The sequence below is a fragment of the Artemia sp. Qi Xiang Cuo genome, chromosome 15 (assembly GCF_049724085.1).
Source record: "Artemia sp. Qi Xiang Cuo chromosome 15, ASM4972408v1, whole genome shotgun sequence".
NCBI lineage: Eukaryota > Metazoa > Arthropoda > Branchiopoda > Anostraca > Artemiidae > Artemia > Artemia sp. Qi Xiang Cuo.
In genome coordinates, this window is record NC_142808.1 from 38,896,264 (window position 1) to 38,920,253 (window position 23,990).

Here is a 23,990-nt window from a genome sequence, read left to right on the forward strand (position 1 = left end):
CCCCAGGGCATAATTTCCAACCCTGGCCGTGAGGGCTAGGGGGGGGGGGGTGTCATCCTCAAAAATATAATTTCCAGACTTCTTAACTACGTCGAACAAAATGGCTATCTCAAAATTTTGATTGGATGTGTCTGGGGAAATGGTGGGTGTGAGAGGGGTGTTAGTTATCCTCCAATCACTTTTGACTATTAAAAAGGGCATAAGCCCTTCTAATTTCCAATCGAATGAGCTCTTTTTGAAGTTTCTACAACATTACCATCTATAGAAACCTTATATCACCCCGGGGCTCTAACTTACAACCCTTGCCCCGATTGCTCTGAGGGGGTTATCATCCTCAAAAACCTAGTTTCTAAAATTTTTAACTACGTTGAACAAAATGGCTATCTAAAAATTTTGATTGGATGTGTTTGGGGAAAAGGTGGGTGTGAGAGGGGGGGTTAGTTGTCATCAAATAATTTTGAATATTAAAAAGGCCACTAGCCCTTTGAATTTCCATTCGAATGAGCCCTTTATCAAGTTTAAACGAGAAAGCTTTCAATAAAAACCTTAAATGACCCCAGGGCAGAACTTACAACCCCTACCCTAAGGGCTTTGGGAGTAGTGTCATCCTTAAATATATAATTTCTGAACCATTCAACTACTTTGAACAGAATGGCTATATCAAAATTTCTATCGGATGTTTTTGGATAAATGGTGGGCGGGGAAGGGGTGGTAGTTGCCTTCCAATCACTTTCGACTATTTAAAAGGACACTAGCCATTTCAATTTTCAATGAAATGAGCCCTTTTTGAAGCTTCTATGAAAACACTTTCTACTAAAAACCTTATATTCCCACAGGGCATGACTTACAACCCTTGCCCTGAGGGAAGTGGGGAGGTTGTCATCCGCAAAGACCTGATTTCAGAAACTTTCAACTACGTTGAACAAAATGCCTATCTCAAAATTTTTATTGGATGTGTTTGGGGAAAAGGTGGGCGTAAGAGGGGGAATAGTTGCCCTCCAATCACTTTCGACGATTAAAAAGGGTGCTAGCCCTTTGAATTTCCAATCGAACGAGCATTTTTTGAAGTTTCTACGACAACAATTTCTATAAAAACCTTATATGCCCCCAGGGCCTAACTTGAAACCCTTTCCCTGAGGGCTGTGGGGGAGTGTCCTCCTCAGAAACATAATTTCAATTTGAAAATCAACTATGCTGAACAAAATGGCTATCTCAAAATTTTTATTGGATGTGTTTGGGGAAATGGTAGGCGTGGAAGGGGTGTTAGTGGCCTTCCAATCACTTTTGACTATTAAAAACGAAACAAGCCACTCCAATTCTCAATAGAATGAGCCCTTTTCGAAGTTTCTGAGACCACTCCTTCGATACGAAGTGCCCTGGTCTAAGACCAAGAAAAAATATATAAATAAATAATAAATTGTGCCAACATCGATCTTTTACTAGGCAGCACTATTACGCTGCCTATAATAAAAAAAATTAACTTTTTGGCATCCCTGCTTAGAAAAAAATTCGAGGTATTATCATTTAAATATGATAGCTCCCTACCCCCCCCTTCTCTGAATACCACCTTGATAGGATGCCATCTCTGCTTTAAATTAAAAACAAATTAACTTTTTGGCATCCCTGCTTTCAATAAAAAAAATTTGAGATATTATCTTTTAAATTTAATACCTCCCTAACCCCCCCCCTCTGGATACCACCTTGATAGGATACCGTCTCAGACTTACATTAAAAAAAAAATTTACTTAATAATTAACTAGGTCACTGTATGGTTCAAACAAACTGGCAAAATCATAGGCAGCGCAATCGCGCTGCCTAAGTAAAGAAAGATGTTTGGAAATTCGATTGGAAATTGGAGTGGCTAGTGCCCTTTTTAATAGTTAAAAGTGATTGAAGGGCAACTAGGCCCCCCCCCTCACGCCAATTATTCCCCCAAACACATCCAATCAAAATTTTGAGATAGCCATTTTGTTCAGCGTAGTTGATTTCCAGAGAGAAAATATGTTTTTGAGGCAGACACTCCCCCAAAGCCCTCATGGCAAGGGTTTTAAGTTATGCCCTTGGGGCATATAAGAACGATGTTAGCACAAAGTATTATTTATAATTTTTTCCTTTAGAGCAGGGCACTTCGTGTCGAAGATTTCGATATGGCATTTCGTATTGTAAATTATGCCTTGGGGGAATATAAGGTTTTTATAGAAGGCGTTGTCGTAGAAACTTCCAAAAAGGCTAATTCGATTGGAAATTCAAAGGGCTAGTGTCCTTTGTAATAGTCGAAAGTGATTAGAGAGCAACTAACCCCCCTCTCACGCCCACCTTTTCCCCAAACACATCCAATCAAAATTTTGAGATAGCCATTTTGTTCAAAGTAGTTTAAAGTTCTGGAAATTAGGTGTTTGAGGATGACAACCCCTCCACATCTCTCAGGGCAAGGGATTTTAAATTATGCCCTGGGGCATATCAGGGGCTTATAGAACGCGTTATCGTAGAAACTTCAAAAAGGGCTAATTCGATTGGAAATTGAAATGGCTAGTTCCCATTTAAATAGTCGAAAGTGATTGGAAGGCAACTAACACCCCTTCCACGCCCACCATTTCCCTAAACACATCCAATAACAATTTTGAGATAGCCATTTTGTTCCACGCAGTTCAAAGTTCAGGAAATTATATCTTTGAGCAGAACACCCCCCCCCCCCCACAGTCTTCAGAGCAAGGGTTATAAGTTATGCCCTGGGGGTATATAAGGTTTTTATTGAAATATTTGTCGTAGAAACTTGAAAAAGGGCCAATTTGATTGGAAATGAAAGGGCTAGTGCCCTTTTTAATAGTTGAAAGGGATTTGAGGGTAACTAGCCCCCTCCCAAGCCCACCTTTTCCCCAAAAATATCCAATCAAAATTTTTGGATAGCCATTATATTCAAAATAGTGGAAAGTTTTGGAAATTGGGTCTTTAAGGATGACAACCCCTCCACCCCACAGCCCTCGGGGCAAGGGTTGTAAGTTATGCCCTGGGGTCATATAAGGTTTTTATTGAAAGTTTTGTCATAGAAGCTTCAAAGGGGCTCATTCAATCGGAAATTGAAAGGGCTAGTGCCCTTTTTAATAGTTGAAAGTGATTGGAGAGTGACTAACTCCCCTCTCATGCCCACCATTTCCCCAAAAACATCCAATCAAAATTTTGAGATATCCACTTTGTTCAACGTAGTTGAAAGCTCTGGAAATTAGGTCTTTTTGGATGATAGCCCCCCCACAGAACCCTCAGTGCAAGGGTTGTAAGTTATGTCCTGGGGGCATATAAGTTTTATATAGAAAGTTGTTGTAGAAATTTCAAAAAGGGCTCATTTTATTGGAAATTGAAATTGCCCTTTTATATAGTCGAAAGTGAGGGGAGAGTATTTAACCCCCCTCTCACGCCCATCATTTCCCCAAAAATATTCAATCAAAGTTTAGAGATAGCCATTTTGTTCGACGTAGTTGAAAGTACTGGAAATTATGTATATAAAGATGACAAACCCCCCCGAGCCCCTATGGCAAAGGCTGTAAGTTATACCCTGGAGACATATAAGGTTTTTATAAATAGAGTGGTTGTAAAACTTCAAAAGGGGCTGATTCAATTGAAAATTGAGAGGGCTAGTGCCCTTTTTAATAGTCGAAAGTGATTGGATGGTAACTAACCCCCCTCTTACGCCTACCATTCCTCCAAACACATCCAATCAAAATTTTCAGATAGCCATTTTGTTCAACGTAGTAGAAAGTTCTGGAGATTAGGACTTTGAGAATGACACCCCTCAGCCCTCAGGGCAAGGGTTGTAAGTTATGCCCTGGGAAGGTTTTTATTGAACGTTTTGTTGTTGAAACTTCAAAAGGGCTCATTTGATTGGAAATTGAAAGGGATAGTGCCATTTTTAATAGTTGAAAGAGATTGGAGAGTGACTAACGCCCCTCTCACGCCTGCCATTTTCCCAAACCCATCCAATCAAAATTTTGAGATAGCCATTTTTTTTAACGTAGTTGAAAGTTCTGGAAAATAGGTCTTAGAGGATGACAACCACCCTAATAGCCCTTAGGTTATGGGTAGTAATTTATGCCCTTGGGAATATAAGGTGTTTATAAAAAAGCGTTGTCGTTTCAAAAAGGGCTCATTCGATTGGAAATCGAAAGGCCTAGTGCCCTTTTTGATAGTTGAAAGTGATGGGAAGGTTTGACATTTTTATAGTGTATAGATGTGGGTATAGTGTATTATTTTTGTTGTTGTTGTTGTTTAGACCAGGGCACTTCGTATCGAAGTAGTTTTCGTGGGAACTTCGAAAAGGGCTCACTCGATTGAAAATAGAAAGGGATAATGCCCTTTTTAATAGTCGAAAGTGATTGGAGGGCAAAACTAGTCCCCCTCCAACGCCCACCCTCCCATCTGCCCATTATGTTTAATGACTAAATGTTGCCTTAATATTAAATCAAAATCCACTGTGTTCATGCTAATTCCCAATAAGGCATCTCAGCAGTATCTCAAGAACGACTAAGGGTATTATGTTCAGACTTTCGGGGCCACTTCTGCTCTTAAAATTTAACCAAATCAAAATAGCGTAAGTGTTTAATTTAACCAAATCAAAATAGCGTATAAATGAATGTGCATTGTCAGTTTAATATACATATACTGATATTTAGTAATCAAAATATTAATATTATTGGATTTATTATAGTTATAAAAGTAAAAATATTTATATTTTTTCAGTAAAGTGCAAATTTTGTTCTGGCCTTGGGAAGGCATAGGGGTTTTGATCCCAACTTATGTTAATTTCTGCTCGTTTTGAGTTTGACTCGGTTATTTATTGTAATTTCTGTTCGATTTGGGTTCCATTTATTTATCGATGCTGATTTATGGTAGTTTCACGCTTGATAGATTATTTGATTATATTTTTGCTCATTTTTTGTTTAATGGAGTTCTTTACTTTTCTTTGAAAAACTTATTTTGTGGATTTTTTTTTATTTATAACGTTAAACAGCTTAGTGTTCCTTGAAACGAAAAATTGAGGGTTTGAGCAAAGGGGTACAAAGACCACATAAAAATGTCGAAATTATTTGGATATACTTCAAATTATTGGTAAATTGAGTAATTGATTCGCCTTTGCATTCAATAAGATCCAAAGAATCTAATTAAAAGGGAGCACACACAAAAGCAAAATTAGGCCAGTAGCCTATGAGAAATCGCAAAATACCCAAGACAATGAATAAGTCCCAATCGGGGGCCCTGAGCTTATCAAAATATAGCAATGGTTTCCCAGGGAATTTGATATCATTTTCTTCCGTCTCCACTTTAAATGAACATAATAATTATCTTTTTGGCATCCCTGCTTTCAATAAAAAAATGAGGTATTATCAGTTAAAAATGATAGCTCCCTATTCCCCCCCCCTATAGGCAATAATATACAATTTTTTGATGAATCATACTGTTGGGTTGATCTCTGTTTTAATCCCTAATTCCCCAACCTTTTACATAGCTTATTCTATAGCTAAATTTTGTCTCAGTAGAAGGTTTGTTTTTTTTGGGGGGGAGAGGGTTAAATTTTTTCACCCAGAAGATTGTATATTCTTTAATCTATCAGACGTTCAACGATTGAGTATTAAACATTAAGAAAATGCTATCTAAAAACAGCAAAAGAAACAAAAATTATGCAAACTTACAATTCATCTGTAGAAACAATCTGTCGGATATCAATTTCAAAATCCAACTGAAGGCTGAAACTGTATAGTAGTGAATGCAGTCCATAATTCTATTCAACTTGAAAATAAAATTTTGACTACGAAAGCTGGAAGAAATAGCAATCGGGAAATTGCATTCGAAATGATTTAAACTCATTTAATAAAGACGATACTTTTTTTGTCAACATAAGAAGAACAGTGTATATTGCAATTGCATCTGTCTGGTTTTTATGCAAATTAACAAAAGAGACTAAAATTAACGAACAAGAGAGTAGTGAAGAATTATGGTATGCAAAATAATATTTGGCAGGGAAAGTCACTGGTGATTTATCGCTAGGGGTGGCACCGTGATTGCGTGATTTTCGGGGATTCGGGCAACCAAATTTTTTTTCGGGGTGACACATAGATTTTAAGGGAAATGCAAGAAAGTTCGGGGATAGTGAAAGCCCTGCTCGATTTCTAATCAGGAAAATCGAAAGACTAAACCACACGAGAAAGAAAAGCTCCGACTTTGCGGTTGACACAATAAAGAATTGCCGCAAAAAAAATTAAAATCCGCCGAACACTACAGCCTCTGCCGACGGCGGCACTCCTACGGTGCGCCGGTGGCGTAGCACCACTTCGGTGGCGGTCAACCTGGGCTGTCGTTGGTGGCGTTCGGTCGATCTGCCTGCGCGGCGCCGGGGTCTAGTTAGAATACTCTTGAGTCCACTTTAAAATGGATTTGACCAAATTTGCGTCGAAAAAAATTTATTGCTCGAGCGCCAAACATAATTTTTCGTTTTGTTACTAATTCTCATTTTGATTTCTATGCTAATATAAATGTCGATGGAAAAGCTAAGAGCAAATGCAGTTCTCTGGCACAAAAATTTACAAATCTATAAGAAAATGGACTTGGTCAGGTTTATCAATTAACTTAGAGAGCTGATAGCAGAACTGATTTTTTTGCGAACTGGAAACGAATAGCCTCCAAGATTATATAGATACAAAGTAGACCCAAAAGTTTAACCCATAAATACGAACAGCTTAGTTTGAACTCATGGTAATTTTTGTCAGTTATTATAATATTTAATGAAGGACATATGTTTAATGAAGAAGATATAGTGGCAACCTCAGTGTTAGTAATAAAAAAAAAGTTTACTAGCCAACAATTCTTAAGCTACACCTTATACACTTTTCATGGATCAAACTGCCTATTGAGTACAAAAATAACCACAATGTTATACATATACTGAGCCAATCTACCTATCCGTATTCACAGTATAGTAGGCTACCTCTAAATCGAAATAGTACCGAAAGTACTGGTGTTCAAATAACTTGCCGAACAAGACACTAGTTATAAACATCTGCATGAATCTGATTTGATCTCTATACGGTCCAGGCCTGTATGCATAAACTGGTTATAGGGACACAGGTTCAAAACTGACATTATTGATAATTCTTTATTTTAAGGAAATTATTGCAATAGACATAAAATAGATCTGAAGCAGAGTTGAATCCCCAGATGAAGCAGCAAGGGCTAATGAGACTTACAACTTTCAGTAGCAAAAACATCCCAACAGAATCCAACGGGTTTCTGCATGGTTTAGTTATGTGAACAAAAATTTATTTTTGGAGGAGAGATACAATTTCAAATAACCAGAAATAGGCTATAAGGAAAATGTAAGATAAGTTGGAGAAATTATTGAAAGTGAGGAAAGTGGAGGGGAAGTGAAAGGCCAAATATTTATCAAAGAAAGTCTACTTACCAACAACTCTAAGCCGCATCGTGTATACCTTTGGCGGATGTGTTGATATTTGACATTCATATATTCCCTCGTCTCGGGGGCTGGCGTAACGAATTTGTAATCGCCAGTCATTTGGCTGCTGAAAATTTAATGAAAATCTTGAGTCGGTGCTGTAAGTCTGTCTACCAAACGTTAGAAGGTGAACATCAGTATTTTGTCTGCGGACCCAGGATACCTAATAAAAAGGGGATAAAATAATTTCGTTTTCCTTCAATGGAAAAATCTACGGCAATAATTAAAAAGGGAAAAAATTAGAAAAAACATCAATAAAAAGGGAAAGTAAAAACTAAAAAATAGCTAAATTTCCCAGGCTTTTCATTATGGATTTTATCTTTTACAATGCCACCAAAGCATGGCAAAACAAATTCACATCATAAGCTCTTTTTAGTTAAATAGATTTCTCCAAGCAAGGTAAAAAGAAAGGTCATATTTTTTTTCTGTAATCCTGCAAACATAGGGAAATATCACCAGTTGATTTATTTGCACTAGTTTTATTGATATATGTTAGATAGGTTGTGAAATAATAAGTTTTGTTATTTTTAAGTTTCAACTTCACTCTTTACTTCCCCCCGAAAAAAACTTTGTTTTTTTATATTAATCTCTGCTCGTTTTCCATTAAAATTTAGTTTAGAAACAACACTGCCATGATCTTTTTTGTTTTACGGAATAAGTTCTGTTCGTTCTAAGCTATAATAATGTTCCTTAGTTTCAGTTAAAAACTTTTTTTTTATATAGTTTCTAATCACCTCATATCTAGGGAAAAATAGTGTCGTTTATTTTTGTATTTTTTTTTAAAAGAAGAAATCGACCTTTAATTCTCTGTTTTAAGAAATTAAATTTAGTAGCACATAAAAAAGTAGCTCCAGGCGAGTAGCTTCGACACAAAAGGTTAACTAAGCAGACATGTTTAAATATCGTAATGTTTGTGGGAAATTTTGCTAGCTCAACAGTAATATGCCTTTAGGCTTAGGGAGTTATTTGACCTGTCCCTAAATAGAAAAGCCATTCGTTACTTACAAATGAATCAAAATTTCAAAAAAGATCATTTTTTGTGTAGGTACGATAAATGGTATTATAAACTAAGTTTGTTTTCATTTCAAAAATTTTGGCAAGAAGTACCTGAATTCTGCTACAGAACTGTTTTCATTTGTTTTTCTTCCTCTTAGGATGCAGAATCTTGCGTATGGAGAGAATATTACTGCGGAATGGTCAAGTAAATAATTTGAATAAGTAAATATAACAATAAGTAATCCTTCCTTTAATATACAACTTTGAGTGGTTCCAGAACCACATGCCTACGTTTTTTCCAACCACTAAGTGGCAAGGGGTTGTGGTCAGGAGCGTAATTTCCTATGGGACAGAAGGAGCAACCGCCTCTCCCAGACCATAGTTTTCCTCCAGACCCCAGTCTCCCCCCTGGTGAAATTTAGTTTTTCCAAAAATATTATCAAAACTAAGATAAGCCTGTATAATTCAAGCTTCCACTGAAACATATCAGCTTTCTTTTGTACATCTTTAACTTTTTTTATTACTATATGGCTCGTTTTTAAGTGTTCTCTGTCATTTTCACTTGATTTGGGAAAGTTGGCTCCAGATTTTACCCCCCCCCTTTTCCCCCCACACAGCATTTCGAAAAAATTACGCCATATGTTGAGGCATGGATTTAGTAATCTCCTATGCATGTCGTTGCAAACTATGAATTGGATGACCTCTCCTCCCTTTTGAATCAAAATGTTTGACAAAATACCTCCTGGGACATGCTTTAAAAAATGAATGCATCACATTTATAAAAACAGTGCAATTATCTGAAAATGATCATATAGAAGAGACAAAACCGTGATAGAAAAAAAACAATTAAGGATCAAACCCCAGAAACTCTAATTTGAAGTCCAACGCTGTACAAACCGAACCACGCCTCTAATAATCTGATTTGATATATTGATTTTTGTACCTTAATTGTGTAGCTTAATAATGGGACTCGGAGGAGGAACATACGAGAGGTATTCTTGCAAACCTCCAGTTAATGGTTTTGGACTATAATTATAACACTGATGATATCGTTTTACAGTTTCAAGCTTTTCAAACAGTTTGTGGTAACGAATTGTAACTAAGATGCGACCCAGCTCAATAGTAACCGACGCTCCAAGAAACTGAATTTTAATATCAATAGATACATAGAAAGAATTAGATTTTTATTCTCATTTTAGATATATAAGTAACCCATGAAAAGTTACGAGCCTGAGAAAATGTGTAACCGACACTCCAATAGTAACAATAGTAACAATAGTAACTCAGACCTACAGAACTGAGAAGCCATATTTAAAAATAGAATATTAATTTATCTCTCAGACCTAAAGACCTGAGAAGCCATATTGTTTCTTAATTCCCCTAATGATAGAATTCCCTGCCGATTATGCAAATCAATTTCTCAGAAATTGAGTCCCCCTTTGTGGATCAATAACCTTGTCTATGTGGTTAGGTATCGTTAGACTTGATTATAGATGGCAGCAGTTGTGTTCGTTTCGGAGTAGTGTACCCATTTCTACGCCAAAACAAATTGCAACAGAAATGATTTTTACACCATGTTGTAGAAAGAAAAAAGCTGAGCAACATATCCAAAGCTGCAAATTCTAGGTCGACACAAGACTACTGTTTTTTGTGTATCGTGTCAGTTTTCTTGCTTTCTTGACAAAAAAAAAGTTCCGGCACTTGTTTTTTTTTTACTGAATTATTATTCCGATTTAAAAAGACGAGACGAGTGCAAAATAGGAGTCAAATTTGGTGTATGGTATATAAAAAAAGTTTCATAACCTAAATTAACCCAATTTTTTGCATATCTATCTTACTAAGACTGTGTTTGTGAGCAGGTGTCTTACATTTCAACGTAAAAAAATCCAAAATAAATTTGAAATATCAAGATAATGTAACAGTGATAAGGTAGACCACGACAAAACACTACTGAAATATTCCAACTCTTACATTTCAACAAACAAAAATCCAAAATGAACTTTGAAACATCTTGAGAATGTAACAGTGATAAGGTAAACCACGAAAAACACTACTGAAATATTCCAACTCTTACATTTCAACGAAAAAAATCCAAAATGAACTTTGAAAAATCAAGAGAATGTAACAGTGAAAAGATAATCCACGACAAAATACTACTGAAATATTCCAACTCTTAAATTTCAAGGAAAAAAAACTAAAATGAACGTCGAAACATCAAGAGTATGTAACAGTGACAAGGTAAACCACGACAAAACACCACTGAAATATTCCAACTCTTACATTTCAACGAAAAAAATCCAAAACGAACTTTGAAGCATCAAGAGAATGTAACAGTGACAAGGTAAACTATGATAAAACATTACTGAAATATTCCAACTCTTGTATTTCAACGAAAAAAAAATCAAATATGAACTTTGAAACATCAAGAGAATGTAACAGTGACAATTCCAACTCTTACAATTCAACAGAAAAAAAAATCCAAAAATGAATTTTGAAACATCAAGAGAATGTAACAGTGACAAGGTAAACCACAATAAAACACTACTGAAATATTCCAACTCTTAAATTTCCACCAAAAAAAAAAAATCCAAAATGAACTTTGAAACATCAAGAGAATGTAATGGTGACAAGGTAAACCACGACAAACACTACTGAAATATTCCAACTCTTACATTTCAATGAAAGAAATCAAAAATTAACTTTGAAACATCAAGAGAATGTAACAGTGACAAGGTAAATCACGACAAAACACTACTTAAATATTCCAACTCTTACATTTCAACGAATGTAATCCAAAATGAACTTTGTAACATCAAGAGAATGTAACAGTAACAAGGTAAACCACGACAAAACACTACTGAAATATTCCAACTCTTGCACTACAAGGAAAAAAATCCAAAATGAACTTTGAAACATCAAGAGAATGTAACAGTGACATGGTAAACCACGAAAAAACACTACTGAAACATTCCAACTCTTACATTTCAACAGAAAAAAAAATCTAAAATGAACTTTGAAACATCAAGAGAATGTAACAGTGACAAGGTAAACCACTACAAAACACTACTGAAATAATCCAACTTACATTTCAACGAAAAATAAATCAAAAATGAACTTTGAAGCATCAAGAGAATGTAACAGTGACAAGGTAAACCACGAGAAAACACTACTGAAATATTCCAACTCTTACATTTCAACAGAAAAAAAAAATCTAAAATGAACTTTGAAACATCAAGAGAATGTAACAGTGACAAGGTAAACCACGACAAAACACTACTGAAATAATCCAACTTACATTTCAACGAATGAAATCCAAAATGAACTTTGAAACATCAAGAGAATGTAACAGTGACAAGGTAAACACCACAAAACACTACTGAAATATTCCAACTCTTGCATTTCAACGAAAAAAAAATCCAAAATGAACTTTGAAACATAAATATAATGTAACAGTTACAATGTAAACCACTATATAACACGACTGAAATATTTCAAATCTTACATTTCAACGAAAAAAAGAAAAATCTAAAATGAACTTTGAAACATCAAGAGAATGTAAGAGTGACAAGGTAAACCACGACAAAACACTACTGGATTATGCCAACTCTTACGTTTCACCGAATTTAATCCAAAATGAACTCTGAAACGTCAAGAGAATGTAACAGTGACAAGGTAAACCACGACAAAACACTACTGACTTATTCCAACTCTTGCATTTCAACGAAAAAAAATCCAAAATAAACTTTGAAACATCAAGAGAATGTAACAGTGACATGGTAAACCACGACGAAACACTACTGAAATATTCTAACTCTTACATTTCAACGGGAAAAATCCAAAATGAACTTTGAAACATCAAGAGAATGTAACCGTGAAAAGGTAAACCACGAAAAAAAACTACTGAAATAATCCAACTTACATTTCAACGACAAAAAAAAATCCAAAATGAACTTTGAAGCATCAAGAGAATGTAACAGTGACAAGGTAAACCACGGGAAAACAGTATTGAAATATTCCAACTCTTACATTTCAACGAAAAAATCCAAAATGAACTTTGAAACATCAAGAGAATGTAACAGTGACAAGGTAAACACCGACAAACAACTACTGAAATATTCCAACTCTTACATTTCAAGGGAAAAAAAAAATCTAAAATGAACTTTGAAACATCAAGAGAATGTAGCAGTGACAAGGGAAACCACGACAGAACACTACTGAAATATGCCAACTCTTACATTTCAACGAATGTAATTCAAAATGAACTTTGAAACATCAAGAGAATGTAACAGTGACAAGGTAAACCACCATAAAATACGTTTCTGAAATATTCCAACTCTTACATTTCAACAAAAAAAAAAATCTAAAATGAACTTTGAAACATCAAGTGAATGTAAGAGTGACAAGGTAAACCACAACAGAACACTACTGGATTATGCCAACTCTTACGTTTCAACGAATATAATCCAAAATGAACGTTGAAACATCAAGAGAATATAACAGTGACAAGGTAAACCACGACAAAACACTACTGACATATTCCAACTCTTGCATTTCAACGAAAAAAAATCCAAAATGAACTTCGAAACATCAAGAGAATGTAACAGTGACATGGTAAACCACGACGAAACACTACTGAAATATTCCAACTCTTACATTTCAACGGGAAAAATCCAAAATGAACTTTGAAACATCAAGAGAATGTAACAGTGACAAGGTAAACCACGAAAAAAAACTACTGAAATAATCCAACTTACATTTCAACGACAAAAAAAAATCCAAAATGAACTTTAAAGCATCAAGAGAATGTAACAGTGACAAGGTAAACCACGGGAAAACAGTACTGAAATATGCCAACTCTTACATTTCAACGAATAAAATCCAAGATGAACTTTGAAACATCAAGAGAATGTAACAGTGACAAGGTAAACCACGACAAACAACTATTTAAATATTCCAACTCTTACATTTCAAGGGAAAAAAAATCTAAAATGAACTTTGAAACATCAAGAGAATGTAACAGTGACAAGGTAAACCACGACAGAAAACTACTGAAATATACCAACTCTTACATTTCAACGAAATGTAATCCAAAATGAACTCTGAAACATCAAGCGAATGTAACAGTGACAAGGTAAACCACGACAAAATACTACTGAAATATGCCAATTCTTGCATTTCAACGAAAGAAATCTAAAATGAACTTTAAAACATCTTCAGAATGTAATTGTGACATAGTAAACCAGGACAAAGCACCACTGAAATATTCCAACTCTTACATTTCAACGAAATAAATCCAAAATGAACCAAGAAACATCAAGAGAATGTAACAGTGACAAGGTAAACCACGAGAAAACACTACTGAAATATTCCAACTCTTAAATTTCACGAAAAAAAAAAAGAACTTTGAAACATCTTCAGAATTTAACAGTGACAAATTAAACTTCGATAAACACTACTGAAATATTCCAACTTTGACATTTCAACGAAAAAAATCCAAAATGAACTTTGAAACGTCATGAAAATTTAACAGTGAAAAGGTAAACCACGACAAAACACTACTGAAATATTCCAACTCTTATATATCAAGGAAAGAAAAAACTAAAATGAACTTTGAAACATCAAGAGAATGTAACAGTGAAAAGGTAAACCACGACGAAACGCTACTGAAATATTCCAACTCTTACATTTCAACGAAAAAAATCCATAATAAACTTTGAAGCATCAAGAGAATGTAACAGTGACAAGGTAAACCACGAGAAAGCAGTACTGAAATATGCCAACTCTTACATTTCAACGAATGTAATCCAAAATGAACTTTGAAACATCAAGAGAATGTAACAGTAACAAGGTAAGCCACGACAAAACACTACTGCAATAATACAACTCTTACATTTCAATGAAACAAATCCAAAATGAACTTTGAAACATCAAGAGAATGTAACAGTGACAAGGTAAACCACTACAAAACACTACTGAAATAATCCAACTTACATTTCAACGAAAAATAAATTAAAAATGGACTTTGAAGCATCAAGAGAATGTAACAGTGACGAGGTAAACCACGAGAAAACAGTACTGAAATATGTCAACTCTTACATTTCAACGAATGAAATCCAAAATGAACTTTGAAACATCAAGAGAATGTAACAGTGACAAGGTAAACCACTACAAAACACTACTGAAATAATCCAACTTACATTTCAACGAAAAATAAATTAAAAATGGACTTTGAAGCATCAAGAGAATGTAACAGTGACGAGGTAAACCACGAGAAAACACTACTCAAATATTCCAACTCTTACACTTCAACAAACAAAAATCCAAAATGAACTTTTAAACATCTTCAGAATGTAACAGTGACAAGGTAAACCACGATAAACACTACTGAAATATTCCAACTCTTACATTTCAACGAAAAAAATCCAAAATGAATTTTGAAAAATCAAGATAATGTAACAGTGAAAAGATAATCCACGACAAAATACTACTGAAATATTCCAACTCTTAAATTTCAAGGAAAAAAAACTAAAATGAACTTTGAAACATCAAGAGTATGTAATAGTGATAAGGTAAACCACGACGAAACGGTACTGAAATATTCCAACTCTTACATTTCAACGAAAAAAAATCCATAATAAACTTTGAAGCATCAAGAGAATGTAACAGTGACAAGGTAAACCACGAGGAAGCAGTACTGAAATATTCCAACTCTTACATTTCAACGAATGTAATCCAAAATGAACTTTGAAACATCAAGAGAATGTAACAGTAACAAGGTAAACCACGACAAAACACTACTCAAATATTCCAACTCTTGCATTTGAACAAAAAAAAAATCCAAAATGAACTTTGAAACATCTTCAGAATGCAACAATGATATGGTAAACCACAACAAAACACTACTGAAATAATCCAACTCTTACATTTCAATGAAAAAAATCCAAAATGAACTTTGAAACGTCAAAAGAACATACCAGTGACAAGGTAAATTACGAGAAAACACTACTGAAATATTCCAACTCTTACATATGAACAACAAAATCTAAAATGAACTTTAAAACATCTTAAGAATATAAAAGTGACAAGGTAAATCACTACAAAACATTACTGAAATATTCCAACTCTTTCATTTCAACTAAAGAAATCTAAAATGAGCTTTGAAAAATCAAGGAAATGTAACAGTGACAAGATAAACCACGACAAAACACTACTGAAATATTCCAACTCTCACCATTCAAGGAAAACAAAAATCCAAAATTAACTTTGAAACAGCAATACAATGTAATAGTTACATAGTAAACCGCGACAAAACACTTTTTAAATATGCCAAATCATGTATATCGGCGAAAGAAATCGAAAATAAATTTTGAAAAATTAAGAGAATGTAACAGTGACAATTTCAACTCTTATATTTCAACGAAAAAAAAATCCAAAATGAACTTTGAAACATCAAAAGAATGTAACAGTTAGAAGGTAAACCACGACAAACACTACTGAAATATTCCAACTCTTACATTTCAACGAAAAAAAGAATCAAAAATGAACTTTGAAACATCAAGAGAATGTAACAGGGACAATGTAAACTACGACAAAACATTACTGAAATTTTCCAACTCTTGCATTTCAACGAAAAAAAAATCCAAAATGAATTTTGAAACATCTTCAGAATGTAACAGTGACATGGTAAACACCGACAAACAACTACTGAAATATTCCAACTCTTACATTTCAAGGAAAAAAAAATCTAAAATGAACTTTGAATCATCAAGAGAATATAACAGTAACAAGGTAAACCACGACAGAACACTACTTAAATATTTCAACTCTTACAGTTCAATTAATGTAATTCAAAATGAACTTTTAAATATAAAGAGAACGTAACAGTGACAAGGTAAACCACGACAAAACACGTCTGAAATATTCCAACTCTTACCTTTCAAAAAAAAAAAAAATATAAAATGAAGTTTGAAACATCAAGTGAATCAGTGACATCAGTGACAAGGTAAACCACGACAGAACACTATTGAGATATGCCAACTTTTACATTTCAACGAATATAATCCAAAATGAACTTTGAAACATCAAGAGAATGTAACAGTGACAAGGTAAACCACGACAAAACACTACTGACATATTCCAACTCATGCATTTCAACGAAAAAAAATCCAAAATGAAATTTGAAACATCAAGAGAATGTAACAATGACAAGGCAAACCACTTCAAAAAACTACTGAAATAATACAACTTACATTTCAACGACCAAAAAAAATCCAAAATGAACTTTGAAGCATCAAGAGATTATAATAATGACAAGGTAGACCACGGGAAAACAGTACTGAAATAGTCCAACTCCTACATTTCAACTAAAGAAATTCAAAATGAACTTTGAAACATCAAGAGAATCTAACAGTGACAAGATAAACCACGACGAAACTCTACTGAAATATTCCAACTCTTACATTTCAACGAAAGAAATCAAAAATGAACTTTGAAACATCAAGAGAATGTAACAGTGACAAGGTAAACCACGACAAACAACTACTGAAATATTCCAACTCTTACATTTCAAGGAAAAAAAAAATCTAAAATTAACTTTGAAACATCAAGAGAATGTAACAATGGGAATGTAAACCGTGACAAAACAATACTGAAATATTCTAATTCCTACATTTCAATGAAATAAATACAAAATTAACTTTTAAATATCTTCAGAATGTAACAGAGACAGGGTAAACCAGGACAAAACACTACTGAAATAATCCAACTCTTACATTTCAACGAAAAAAATCCAAAATGAACCTTGAAACATCAAGAGAATGTAACAGTGACAAGGGAAACCACGACACAACACTACTGAAATATGCCAACTCTTACATTTCAACGAATGTAATCCAAAATGAACTTTGAAACATCAAGAGAATGTAACAGTGACAAGGTAAACCACAATAAAATACGTCTGAAATATTTCAACTCTTACATTAAAAAAAAAAAAATCTAAAATGAACTTTGAAACATCAAGTGAATGTAAGAGTGACAAGGTAAACCACGACAGAACACTACTGAAATATGCCAACTTTTACTTTTCAACGAATATAATCCAAAATGAACTTTGAAACTTGAAGAGAATGTAACAGTGAGAAGTTAAACCATGACAAACACTACTGACATAATCCAACTCATACATTTCAACGAAAAAAAATCAAAAATGAAATTTGAGACATCATGAGGATTTAAAAGAGACAAGGTAAACCACGACGAAACACTGCTGAAATATTCCAACTCTTTCATTTCAACGGGAAAAAATCCAAAATGAACTTTGAAACATCAAGAGAATATAACAATGACAAGGTAAACCACTACAAAACACTACTGAAATAATCCAACTAACATTTCAACGAAAAAAAAAATCCAAAATTAACTTTGAAGCATCAAGAGAATGTAACAGTTACAAGGTAAACCACGAAAAAACAGTACTGAAATATGCCAACTCTTACATTTCAACTAATAAAATCCAAAATGAACTTTGAAACATCAATAGAATGTAACAGTGACAAGGTAAACCCCGACGAAACACTACTGAAATATGCCAACTCTTATGTTTCAACGAATAAATTCTAAAATGAACTTTGAAACATCAAGAGAGTGTACAAGTTGCATGGCAAACCACGACAAACAACTACTAAAATATAACAACTCTAGAATTTCAAGGAAAAAAAAATCTAAAATTAATTCTGAAACATCTTAAGAATGTAACAGTGACAAGTTAAACCACGACAGAACACTACTAAAATATTCCAGCTCTTACATTTCAACTAATTTAATCCAAAATGAACTTTGAAACATCAAGAGAATGTAACAGTGACAAGGTAAACCACGACAAAAAACTACTGAAATATTCCAATTCTTGCATTTCAACGAAAGAAATCCAAAATGAACTTTGAAACATCTTCAGAATGTAACAGAGACAGGGTAAACCACGACAAAACACTACTGAAATAATCCAACTCTTACATTTCAACGAAAAAAATCCAAAATGAACCTTGAAACATCAAGAGAATGTAACAGTGACAAGGTAAACCACGAGAAAACACTACTCAGATATTCCAACTCTTACACTTCAACAAACAAAAATCCAAAATGAACTTTTAAACATCTTCAGAATGTAACAGTGACAAGGTAAACCACGATAAACACTACTGAAATATTCCAACTCTTACATTTCAACGAAAAAAATTCAAAAGGAATTTTGAAAAGTCAAGAGAATGTAACAGTGAAAAGATAAACCACGACAAAATACTACTGAAATATTCCAAATCTTAAATTTCAAGGAAAAAAAACTAAAATGAACTTTGAAACATCAATAGAATGTAACAGTGACAAGGTAAACCACGACGAAACGGTACTGAAAAATTCCAACTCTTACATTTCAACGAAAAAAAATCCATAATAAACTTTGAAGCATCAAGAGAATGTAACAGTGACAAGGTAAACCACGAGAAAGCAGTACTGAAATATGCCAACTCTTACATTTCAACGAATGTAATCCAAAATGAACTTTGAAACATCAAGAGAATGTAACAGTAACAAGGTAAACCACGAAAAAACACTACTGAAATATTCCAACTCTTGCATTTCAACAAAAAAAAATCCAAGATGAACTTTGAAACATCTTCAGAATGTAACAGTGATATGGTAAACCACAACAAAACACTACTGAAATATTCTAACTCTTACATTTCAATGAAAGAAATCCAAAATGAACTTTGAAACATCAAGAGAATGTAACAGTGACAAGGTAAACCACGACAGAACACTACTGAAATATGCCAACTCTTACATTTCAACGAATGTAATTCAAAATGAACTTTGAAACATCAAGAGAATGTAACAGTGACAAGGTAAACTACAATAAAACACGTCTGAAATATTCCAACTCTTACCTTTCAAAAAAAAAAAAAAAAAATCTAAAATGAAATTTGAAACATCAGGTGAATGTAACAGTGACAAGGTAAACCACGACAGAACACTACTGAGATATGCCAACTTTTACATTTCAACGAATATAATTCAAAATGAACTTTGAAACATCAAGAGAATGTAACAGTGACAAGGTAAACCACGACAAAATACTACTGAAATATTCCAACTCATACATTTCAACGAAAAAAAATCCAAAATGAAATTTCAAACATCAATAGAATGTAATAGTGACAAGATAAACCACGACCAAACACTACTGAAATAATCCAACTTACATTTCAACGAAAAAAATCCAAAATGAACTTTGAAGCATCAAGAGAATGTAACAGTGACAAGGTAAACTACGAAAAAACAGTACTGAAATAAGCCAACTCTTACATTTCAACGAATAAAATCCAAAATGAACTGTGAAACATCAAGAGAATGTAACAGTGACAAGATAAACCACGACGAAACTCTACTGAAATATTCCAACTCTTACATTTCAACGAAAGAAATCCAAAATGAACTTTGAAACATAAAGAGAATGTAACAGTGACAAGGTAAACTACAATAAAACACGTCTGAAATATTCCAACTCTTACATTAAAAAAAAAAAAATCTAAAATGAACTTTGAAACATCAAGTGAATGTAACAGTGACAAGGTAAACCACGACAGAACACTACTGAAATATGCCAACTTTTACTTTTCAACGAATATAATCCAAAATAAAGTTTGAAACATCAAGAGAATGTAACAGTGACAAGGTAAACCACGACAAAACACTACTGACATATTCCAACTCATGCAGTTCAACGAAAAAAAATCCAAAATGAACTTCGAAACATCAAGAGAATGTAACAATGACATGGTAAACCACGACGAAACACTACTGAAATATTCTAACTCTTACATTTCAACGGGAAAAAATCCAAACTGAACTTTGAAAAATCAAGAGAATGTAACAGTGACAAGGTAAACGACGAAAAAAAACTACTGAAATAATCCAACTTACATTTCAACGAAAAAAAAAATCCAAAATTAACTCTAAAACATCAAGCGAATGTAACAGTGACAAGGTAAACCACGAAAAAACAGTACTGAAATATGCCAACTCTTACATTTCAATGAATAAAATCCAAAATGAACTTTGAAACATCAAGAGAATGTAACAGTGACAAGGTAAACCACGACGAAACACTACTGAAATATTTCAATTCTTACATTTCAACCAAAGAAATCCAAAATGAACTTTTAAACATCAAGAGAATGTAACAGTGACAAGGTAAACCACGACAAACAACTACTGAAATATTCCAACTCTTACATTTCAAGGGAAAAAAAAATCTAAAATTAACTTTGAAACGTCAATAGAATTTAACAGTGACAATGTAAACCACGACAGAAAACTACTGAAATATACCAACTCTTACATTTCAACTAATTTAATTCAAAATGAACTTTGAAACATCAAGAGAGTGTAACAGTGACAAGGTAAACCATGACAAAATACTACTGAAATATTCCAACTCTTACATTTCAACGAAAAATCCAAAATGAACTTTGAAATATCTTCAGAATGTAATAGTGATATGGTAAACCAGGACAAAACACTACTTAAATATTCCAACTCTTACATTTCAACGAAAAAAATCCAAAATGAACCTTGAAACATCAAGAGAATGTAACAGTGACAAGGTAAACCACGAGAAAACACTACTCAGATATTCCAACTCTTACACTTCAACAAACAAAAATCCAAAATGAACTTTTAAACATCTTCAGAATGTAACAGTGACAAGGTAAACCACGATAAACACTACTGAAATATTCCAACTCTTACATTTCAACGAAAAAAATTCAAAAGGAATTTTGAAAAGTCAAGAGAATGTAACAGTGACAAGGTAAACCACGACGAAATACTACTGAAATATTCCAACTCTTACATTTCAACGAAAAAAATCCAAAATTAACTTTGAATCATCTAGAGAATATAACAGTGACAAGGTAAACCACGAGAAAGCAGTACTGAAATATGCCAACTCTTACATTTCAACGAATGAAATCCGAAATGAACTTTGAAACATCAAGAGAATGTAACAGTAACAAGGTAAGCCACGACAAAACACTACTGAAATATTCCAACTCTTGCATTTCAACAAAAAAAAATCCAAGATGAACTTTGAAACATCTTCAGAATGCAACAATGATATGGTAAACCACGACAAAAGACTACTTAAATAATCTAACTCTTACATTCCAATGAAAAAAATCAAAAATATACTTTGAAACATCAACAGAATGTATTAGTGACAAGGTAAACTAAGAGAAAACACTACTGAAATATTCCAGCTCTAACAGTTCAACGAAAAAAATCCAAAATGAACTTTGAAACATCTTCAGAATGTAACAGTGACAAGGTAAACCACGACCAACACTACTGAAATATTCCAACTCTTACATTTCAACGAAAGAAATCTAAAATGAACTTTGAAAAATCAAGAAAATGTAACAGCGAAAAGGTAAACCAAGACAAAACACTACTGAAATATTCTAACTCTTACATTTCAAGAAAAAAAAATCTAAAATGAACTTTGAAACATCAAGAGAATGTAACAGTGACAAAGTAAACCTCGACAAAACACTACTGAAATATTCCAACTATTAAATATAAAGGAAAAAAAACTAGAATGAACTTTGAAACATCAAGAGAATGTAACAGTGACAATTTCAACTCTTATATTTCAACAAAAAAAAAAATCCAAAATGAACTTTGAAACATCCAGAAAATGTAAAAGTGACAAGGTAAACCACGACAAACTTTACTGATATATTACAACTCTTGCGTTTCAACGAAAAATAATCCAAAATTAACTATGGAAAATTAAGACAATCTAACAGTGACAAGGTAAACCACGACAAACACTTTTGAAATATTCCAACTCTGACGTTTCCACGAAAAAAAGAATCAAAAATGAACTTTGAAACATCAAGAGAATGTAACAGGGACAAGGTAAAGTACGACAAAACACTACTGAAATATTCCAACTCTTACATTTCAACAAAAAAAAATCCAAAATGAACTTTGAAACATCTTCAGAATGTAACAGTGACATGGTAAACCACGACAAAACACTACTGAAATAATCCAACTCTTACATTTCAACGAAAAAAATCCAAAATAAACTTTTAAACATCAAGAGAATGTAACAGTGACAAGTTAAACCACGAGAAAACACTACTGAAATATTCCAACTCTTACATTTCAACAAAAAAAATCCAAAATTAATTTTGAAAAATCAAGAGAATGTAACAGTGACAAGGTAAACCACGACAAAACACTACTGAAATATTCCAACTCTTAAATATCAAGGAAAAAAAACTAGAATGAACTTTGAAACATCAAGAGAATGTAACAGTGACAAGGTAAACCACGACGAAACACTACTGAAATATTCCAACTCTTACATTTCAACGAAAACAATCCAAAATGAACTTTAAAACATCAAGAGAAAGTAACAGTGACAATTCCAACTCTTACTTTTTCAACGAAAAAAGTCCAAAATGAACTTTGAAACATCAAGAGAATGTAACAGTGACAAGGTAAACCATGAGAAAGCAGTAATGAAATATGCCAACTCTTACATTTCAACGAATGAACACCAAAATGAACTTGGAAACATCAAGAGAATGTAATAGTGACACGTTAAACCACGACAAACACTACTGAAATATTCCAACTCTTACATTTCAACGAAATTAATCCAAAATGAACTTTGAAACATCAAGAGAATGTAACAGTGACAAGGTAAACCACGACAAAACACTACTGAAATATTCTATCTCTTATATTTCAAGGAAAAAAAAATCTAAAATAAACTTTGAAACTTCAAGAGAATGTTACAGTGACAAAGTAAACCACGACAAAACACTACTGAAATAAGCCAACTCTTACATTTCAACGAATGTAATCCAAAATGAACTTTGAAACATCAAGAGAATGTAACAGTAACAAGGTAAACCACGACAAAAAACTACTGAAATATTCCAACTCTTGCATTTTAACGAAACATAAATCCAAAATGAACTTTAAAACATCTTCAGAATGTAAGAGTGACATGGCAAACCATGACAAAACACTACTGAAATAATCCAACTCTTTCATTTCAATGAAAACAATCCAAATAGAACTTTGAAACATCAAGAGAATCTAACAGTGACAAGGTAAACCGCGAGAAAACACTACTGAAATATTCCAACTCTTACATTTCAACGAAAAAAATCAAAAGTGAGCTTTGAAACTTCTTCAGAATGTAACAGTGACAAGGTAAACCACGACAAACACTACTGAAATATTCCAACTCTTACATTTCAATGAAAGAAATCCAAAATGAACTTTGAAAAATCAAGAGAATGTAACAGTGACAAGGTAAACCATTACAAAAAAGGACTGAAATATTCCATCTCTTACATTTCAAGGAAAAAATAATATCTAAAATGAACTTTGAAACATCAAGATACTGTAACAGTGACAA

At 33.4% G+C, this 23,990-nt stretch overlaps 1 protein-coding gene across 4 annotated transcripts in view; it reads right to left on the minus strand.

Moving 5' to 3' along the window:
• The window catches only part of LOC148943665 (zwei Ig domain protein zig-8-like), a 314,535-nt gene that overhangs the window by 102,773 nt on the left and 187,772 nt on the right, over positions 1 to 23,990 (minus strand). For 3 of the 4 annotated variants that reach the window (XM_089101896.1, XM_089101898.1, XM_089101897.1), the window contains exon 5: positions 7,448 to 7,661. In XM_089101896.1, coding sequence (XP_088958022.1) covers positions 7,448 to 7,661 — 214 coding nt within the window. The remainder of the gene's footprint in view (positions 1 to 7,447; positions 7,662 to 23,990) is intronic. The other variant, XM_089101900.1, reaches the window with a different exon arrangement.